The sequence below is a fragment of the Aptenodytes forsteri genome, unplaced genomic scaffold (assembly GCF_000699145.1).
Source record: "Aptenodytes forsteri isolate BGI_AS27 unplaced genomic scaffold, ASM69914v1 Scaffold120, whole genome shotgun sequence".
NCBI lineage: Eukaryota > Metazoa > Chordata > Aves > Sphenisciformes > Spheniscidae > Aptenodytes > Aptenodytes forsteri.
In genome coordinates, this window is record NW_008795938.1 from 1,553,317 (window position 1) to 1,561,658 (window position 8,342).

At 37.6% G+C, this 8,342-nt stretch overlaps 1 protein-coding gene across 1 annotated transcript in view; it reads left to right on the forward strand.

The window, feature by feature from the left end:
* CUNH5orf42 (chromosome unknown C5orf42 homolog) overlaps positions 1-7,707 on the forward strand; it is a 66,773-nt gene extending 59,066 nt beyond the window's left edge. The window contains exons 45-50 of the mRNA XM_019473643.1: positions 796-938; positions 2,651-2,712; positions 3,147-3,311; positions 4,665-4,777; positions 6,622-6,791; positions 7,207-7,707. Coding sequence (XP_019329188.1) covers positions 796-938; positions 2,651-2,712; positions 3,147-3,311; positions 4,665-4,777; positions 6,622-6,791; positions 7,207-7,347 — 794 coding nt within the window. The 3' untranslated portion in view covers positions 7,348-7,707. The remainder of the gene's footprint in view (positions 1-795; positions 939-2,650; positions 2,713-3,146; positions 3,312-4,664; positions 4,778-6,621; positions 6,792-7,206) is intronic.
* The last annotated feature ends 635 nt before the right edge of the window (positions 7,708-8,342 follow it).

Here is an 8,342-nt window from a genome sequence, read left to right on the forward strand (position 1 = left end):
TACACTCTCATCTTCTGTTGATTCTGGAATTATTAGTGCCTGCCAGTCATGAAAATGAGGGGAGTTTCAAAATGGGCTGCAAAAAATGAGGCATTTAAAATTGAAACACTTCTCTTGGAAAATCTCATATTTAATTTTTAGGTCAGTGCTTTTAGTTTTACAGTGAAGAAAATATTTATTACCCAGCTGCTTACTTTAAAGACTACTGCAAGGTGAATTAGTAACTATTTCTGAAGAACTCTGAGGATGAAGTTATGTTAGCATTTCTTATTGGCTGTATATTTTTCTGGTTAGTATTCTGAGTTAGTGTTTTTAAAATTACTTTGTACAGATAGACTTGTGAAGGAGCTCATAGGTTGAGGAGGAGGAACAAAAAGTATGATAGAATCTCACTGGTCTTTTTTTCTTTTTAGATACTTATACGATACACACTTAAAAATGGAAGATTAAAGCAAAATTATTTGCACTTTTTTCTGTGCCAGTTATCCTATAAAGACAATAACAAATGGCCCACATTTAAAGCGTTGGTCCTATTATCTGAATGTACTTGACAAATAGAAGAAAAATTTTAGGAAACGTCTTGGAAATGTGTGCCAGGATTTTATGAAGTAAAATTTTGCAGAAGAAAATTTCTCTGTTGTTCATTACTTATGCTTTCAGCTGAGTCAGAATTTTAAAGGGATTGCAGTATTTTTATTATGTCATGTGTAGCTGCCATTGTTGGCAATTTAAAGGATGTGCTAGATTATTTCCCATTTACATCTGCTCTCAGGGTTCATGACTCTGCTGCTGGACATTCTCAAAAAACAGAAAAGGAGAAGAAGGAGATACAAGCGTGGATGAAAAGAAAGCAAAAGGAAAGAATGAGAGAATATGTGAAGAAACTGGATGAACAAAGACAGAAAGAGCATAATCCATTCAATCTAAGAAAGAATGTGGTAAGAATAACGGGTATCTTGAAGAGTAACTGTTACGTATTGTACAGCTGTTTTGTTGATTGTTCAGGTTAGATAATATAAAGGCTGTTGGTGATTTTTTTTTTCCTATTTTAATGTTGGTTTTTTATATGTATAATTTTACTTAATTGGAACTGGCCATAGTTGTGTCAGAAATGATCAGTAAGCAAATATACCAGTGTTCTTCACAGGCTGCAGTAATGACAATTGGCTGCAGGTGGCAATTACGACCGTTCCCCCAGCTCTAGATTCAGGAATTATAGTCCCCTTACTGTAATGGATATAGCTGTAACATTCACTGGTAAAAGCTGTATTTTGTTAGGGAGTGATAACTACAGAAGTTGAAACAAGATGTAAACACATCTTTACATCTTCCCCCGCACCTCCCAAGAACACCCAGTGAATTTAAAAAGCAGAGTTCAGATGCCAACATCCTTTACAAACGCGATGGGATACTGAGGGCAGCCATCCTTCTCATTCACACACACAGAAGTGTATGCAATTACAGAGGGTCAGCAGAGATGTTAGAATATGGCATATATCTCGAGTATCTGATGCATTTTTTTGTTGAAAGCTGGTTTCAATACAGGCTCAGCAAACAACCCCTTGCCTCTCAGAATTTTTTTGATTTTAAGTTTAATTAGTAAAAGCACGTTTATGGCCTGATAAATCTCTTCTGATCTGCACTGTGCTGGAAATAACTGAAGGAAAAAAAAAAAGGTACAAAAGTAGTTCAGGAATAATCCGTGTTAAGTCTTAAAATACACATTTGTCACCTGGATACCTTCAGGACCTGAAAAGACACTGCTGGCTCAGGGGAAGCTCCAGTGTTACAGGAGATGAGACGTAGCAACAGCAAATGTATCCCTATACTTTTTACTCATCAGTTGAATGCAGGGTGTGGTGTAAGTTCTTTCCTGCTGAAGCTCTACTGGTTCTAACTCCCAAGCAACAAACATGTAACACACAAGTTTCCTGTTACTAAATAATTCACTTGTATTCACTTTTAGAAAGAGTAACAGCTCTCATCTATGAAATACAGTATTTCTCCTGGTTTTAAACAGTCTGTCAGAGTTGAACCCGGCTGCTCTTTTGCACGTGTGTAGAGAGAAGTGATTCAGAAAAAATGGGTCCTGCTCCTCTCTCTCTTTCCTGTATTACCAACCCATAAATACATACTTTTTGCTTTTTTTATAGGCTTTTATCCTGAAATCATTAGATGGAGGGATTCTCAGCTTTTGGTTTTGGTTTTTTGGTTTTTTTTTTTTTAGAAGAAAGCATTAAAAAATTCAAATTGTACTTTAGCAAACACAGGCCAAAGTGCAACCTTGCCCTGTTTTTTAGATTAGTTATTGTTAGGAACGTCACTGATTTTTAGGAAACTGAAGGTGAGGCCATCTGAAACATTGAGCTTGACAGTGAAGACATCTCCTTAGGAATGTTGGTGTTTTAAGCATAGGAGCTATGGAAGGTGTGACTGCAAGCTTTCAGTATATTTTTAGAGACTGGAAGTTTATAGAGACAATCTTATCTGAATTTTCTGGTAGGGCCATATGCTTTCATATTGTTTATCATTCTGGAGAGTGTCTTAAACAGTAACTTTCAAGTCAAATAGGTATATGTTTTGAGAGTGAGAGATTGGAATGAGACCACAATACAGAATAAGTTAATGGTTATTATATTTTCTTGCACAGCATTGTAGTCTTACTTCAAAGGATATTAAATTATTCCAGAAGAAGAAAGAAGAAAAAGACAAGTAAGTTGCTATAAATGTAACTCGTGGTATTCTTATTTATATATTAATCTTCCAGTCTTAAGGAAGAGGTAGTTTTAACTACCTTGTCTATGAAACTTCAGATATGAATGGCATTTCAACCAAAAGCTTAAATAATTCATGTTTGCTTTACCATTTAGGACAACTCTGAACATGTTTCATCCTTTGACTGTATTTTTCACATTTTAAATATCATTTTTTCGTTCCCGACATTGACTCATTCATTCTGTCAAACCTATCGTTAGTAAATGTTTTAGCTTTTTGCTAATGATCTTAAAAGGGTTAGTGTATCTTCTCTGAAATTGCAAAAATATGTTCTTCTATCCTGGTTACCATGTAGCCTTACGAGACTCACAAGCCAGCTGCAATTAAATGAGTGATAGCATGAGTTAATATGTAATATTATTTCTCCATAGAGCCCTGTTATCTGAACATCACAGTATGAGAATATCACAAGCACTTTCTCTGATGAATGAAATGTTATCTGAAACAGTGCTGTTACCTGCAGATGAACATAGAGCATTGTCCAGGACAAGATCACATCAAGAGTACAGAAAAAGGCGTATGGCATCTACTAAAGGGTAACAACTTTAAGCATTAACCCTGATCTGATTTATTGGTGTCTTTACCACACTTCAAATTTGTCTGCAATTTGTAGCTAGTTGGTATAGGATTAGCTTGAGAGAAGCTTTATATTCTGGCAGAATCAAAGATACACTTTGTCTGGATCAGATCTTCAGCTCCTGTAGCAGTCGTCTTAGAACCATTAGTGCAAATCTTGGAGGGAGCCTTAAAATGCCTTTCAGAGCACAGAACAAGCCAACTCTAGAGTCAGAGGTGTAGTCAATGTCCTAACCCATTCCACTCAACAGCAATTCCACCGGACTATAGCCAGCAGCATAGTTAATGATCTGAAGAGCATCTAGTAATGATCAAGAAGCAAATAAAAATACTATTGTGCATGCATATAGACTACTTAAATTAGAGTTTAGCAAACTAGATTTACTCTCTCCCTTTCTAATTTTTTTCATTACCTAGGATTTTACTTGTTCTTTCTTCTTCCACTCAACAGCAATTCCACCGGACTATAGCCAGCAGCATAGTTAATGATCTGAAGAGCATCTAGTAATGATCAAGAAGCAAATAAAAATACTATTGTGCATGCATATAGACTACTTAAATTAGAGTTTAGCAAACTAGATTTACTCTCTCCCTTTCTAATTTTTTTCATTACCTAGGATTTTACTTGTTCTTTCTTTTGCACTTCAGTGCTTATTGCTTTTTGAGGAGATGATGATATTTGAGTATTATAAATTGGTGAATTTATTCTACTTGATGGCCTTAATGTCACATGCGTGTCTATGTAATCCAGGTGTATATTGCAGTATACTTTTTCTTCTTCTACATACAACTTTATGTTTTCCAGAATAATAGGAGTGACTGTGTACATCAGATAATCCTGTAACTTCCAGACTTAAATATTTCTGCATCTCTTTTTAATAGATAAAGTTCCAGGATAGAGCATTAAACTGAATGTAGTCAGTGCTGTACTGAGCCTGCTGGTGGTATCCAAGGGCAGTTTAAGTACGTCAGCCCTACCAGAATCAGAAGCACTAAGGAATGTCATGCAGGAAGCCACCTTAGGAGTGGCAGTAACTTCTAACTAATAAATTTTGTTGGACCTAAACTGTCTCTTTGTAAAGCAAATGTGATATGTCTTCACTGTGATTGCCAGCAGTTCTGGTGAGGCTTGTTGGCCCCACAAAGAGCGTGTGATGCTGATCGTCAGCTAAGTGGGCTGCAGGGGATTTCTGTGGCCTTTTTGCCTCGTCTGAATAAGCCATGTTAGGTCTAAGTTGTGTGGAGGAATGGTATATGGTGGACAGTGGTAAGTATTTGGGCTTTCTTGTTGTTTTGTTTTTTTCTTGTTATAGAGGGCATCCGAACAGTCCTATTCTGTCAGAAAGGAGCAGAATTGCTGCCAAACCCAGCTTTGGTCAAAAAGTACACCGTTTCACCCCAACTCTTGGTTTAACACAGTCCAGGGGTAAGAACAGAACTTTCTTAATGAAGGCACATACTGAAGATAATCTTCAAGTTACAACTGGATTTTGGGAGGGAGGAGCTTTAATACCTATGTAGAAAGCCAGACTCACAATCCTGGAGGTTTCCTGTCCTGAGGCTTTTGCAACTGTGCTGTCACTGGCCCGTTAAATGATGAGAGTTACCTTTCCCTATAATCTGTTTCTAAACCCAAAGTAGCTTAATTTGCCATAGCAAGAGTACTGTGTAATCCAGGAAGCAAGCTCGCAGATGAAAATTTTGAAGCATCTTTTGAGTAGTTTTGGTCTACTGCGCTTAACAGAGGAAATACCAGGGAATTGGTATTATTATCTTATTATTGTCTTTCCAGGAAATGCCTGTATGCTCCTACAGAAAAGTACTTCCAGAGGAAGAATGAGAAATGCTGCAAGCTGTCCTGTTAATTCTAGACACTGTAAGTTACAAAGAGCGATGACATAGTGTTGTTCACCTACATAATACAGGGGAAGAATAAGACACACAGAACACATTTCAGACTACATCCTGGGTAGAATTTGTGCAACACAGGCCTCAGATACAGCATTAGTTTAGAAGAATAGAAATCATTTTTCCCCCACATAAAAATCCTTTTCATTAGAAACTTGTGAAATATTTTAATCAATCACCTCTGTTTACCTCCTAATGGTTTTAGCCAGATGGCAGTTCCAAGATTACTGAAGCAAATGTGCTAGATTTCAGTGATTTCCTGAGACAGGCATTATGAAGTCATGAGGGACAGAGGACTTGAGTCTGTCTTTCAGCTGAAACCCACAGAGAGAGAGTTAGTTAGCGGTACAGTACACAAGTATTGTGCCTCTTCTTTACTTTCTATGCTGCTTACTTTCTGAGCTCTTTAAAGCAGGAATTGTCTTTGTTATCCCTCTGTACACTATTTAAGATACTATTTTGTCATAATGTTAGAGTGTAAAAATTTATGACTGAACTTTTTTTTTAATTATTTTAGTGATCTTTTTTCCCCTCTGCCTATCTGTGTAGGTCTGGATCCACAAAAGTTTCCTCACGTAAATGTTTTCTCCTAATCAAATTCTTTAACAGATGCAGGACTTGATTCCAAGAGCAGAATTTCTGATCAGACAGAAAAAGATTGAGGAGGGAATCAGTCTGAAACTTAGGAAATACTGTGGGTTGATTCCATTCTCCGTTACACCAGAATTATACTAGTGGCATAACAGAGATCCTATTTGTCTAGCCAAATGTCAATTTGAGTTGGCAATGCAGGAAAGGGAGAGAAGCAATAGTAAGCAGATAGGCATTTTTCCTGAATCACTCACTCACCTCTACATGTGTGAAAAGTCATTCTCCACCTCCTTTCCATACATTCTCTTTCTAAACTCTAAATACAGGTTGATCTTTCTCTGATTTCACATCACCTTCTTGTATCTGTTTCTCCAGTATGTCCCATCACTGCTAAGGGTTTCACTAAAGTTCCGTGTCTTCTAAGAGGCACAAATCCAGGATTTATATAGTTTTATTCCTCTATCAAATAATGTAGCAACGTCCCTTTCTGGGGACTGCACTACAGGACCTGGATGCTGTAGGCACCGTGCATAGTCCTGTTCCACTTCGTGTTCTGAGCTGGGAAGACAGTTCAGAGCATGAGGCTGGAAGGGACCAGCAGCATTTTCTCGCTGTAACCCCACATCAGTTCAAGATAACAGGGCATGCTGTGTTTACGTACAACTTCAATTCTTAGAACTTGGAGCTTCTGTTCTTGGAGAAGTTTCAAGATATTCAGAAGAAAACAGCAAGAAATGTTACAGTGCTATGGTTGGCTTGTTTTCTCCTCAGCTGCTGAGTACAAAGTCAGCAGAACATCAAAACAAAAGCCTCCACATGTTGCCGCTGCAGTTCAGACAGAAGGTGTTGATCAAGAGACTGATCGAGACATAGTAAGTCCTTGGACTGTGCCTGATGATATCCAAAGAATACTTCAGGATACTCATGACTCCTTGTTTCAGGTAGGATGTCTGTTTATTCTAGGAATTATTTGATACCTGCCATTTAACACTTTGTTTACTTCTGCTTTATTTAAAACCTGGTTCTCTATTCAAAACGTGTGGGTGGGATAGATGCAGAGGGACATAAATGATGGTGAGTCAACAGAACGACATTTTGTGTTTACAAGCAAGGTCATTCTTGTGAGCCTTGAAAATGAATGTTCTTTGTAACTGTAGAGGCATGTTGTCTGTCCAGGCAACAGACACTAGTGGAGTGCATAAACAGGAAAATAAATTGCATTTGCTGCAGAATAATCAGATACATAACTTGATTAGGACATGTTTGAAAAGAGTGGGATCATTTCTACTGGCTGCATAGAGGTCTTGTCCATGAATGATACGCAATGATTCAGCTCATCTTCTTTTCCTCCAATAGGCCTCTGCACCGCAGCCTGTGAGTTTCTCTCCTCCCGGCATTATTGACACTGATGGTGTTTCTGAAAGCACAGGAAGTATCCTCAGCAAACTGGACTGGAATGCAATTGAGGCTATGGTAGCAGATGTGGAAGACGAGTGAACAAAATTTCTCAGCTGCTGGGCAGTGAATGGATTGAGGCTTGCATTAGTTTTCTTCTTCAACAGCACAGAAACTCTCACTGCTTTCAGTCTTACCTAGATGAAATTCAATTCTGTAACGTGTAGTTTGCTTTCCATATGTCTTCAAGGCAACAAGAACTAAATAGAGTTGGTAAATGCAGACCAACAGTCTTAAACAAGAAGGGGCTACTTTGCCCCTCTCAAATACCTAAAAAGTTTTATCCTGTTTTAAGAGCGCTGCACAACTGTTTTACCTTTGTATTTAATATTTAACATCATTATGGATGAAGTTATTTTTGTAACTTACAATTGTGATAAACTGATTTAATAAACGTGAGTTTATTAGTTTCTGCTGTAAAGTGATTTACACGCAGAGCACCGTTATTGCTGTGTACCACTGTGACTGTACATGTGCACGTGCACCACCCTTGTATTTTAAACCCAGCTTACTTGTACAGTAGTTTAGAGAAATCTTAGAGTTTGAATGACTGATAGAAAGAGGTACAAGTAGTCAGGCAGCAATAAATGATATACAGACTTTTGTTAGAAAAATCAGACACCAGTATAAGACACTAAGGACAAGTACTTACCAAGGTAAAGAAAAATATCGCTGTTCATCCATCTACATAATGGTGTTGTGTTAGAGCTCTTCTAGCAGCCCCCAGATGTTTGTAGAAAGAACTCCCATATGGTCCGTGGCTGTCAACTAGTTGTAGTAGCCTGAACAAATGCAGCTGTGGTGACTCTTTCTCAACAGCAGTATTTTTTTATTTTTGTAGTGAAGAAATTTGCATTTTTCATGGAAGTCAAAAGTGTGTTAAGTTCCAGTGGTTAATTACTGTCACCCAATACTGTAATAGTTTAAAGAAAAAAAAATTTACATGTTTCTGAGTGAAGCTGCATCTTGGCAAAAATAAAGAAATACGGTTCAAAGAAAGCCTGCTACAGGATTACACGTGTATCAGGATAGAATTG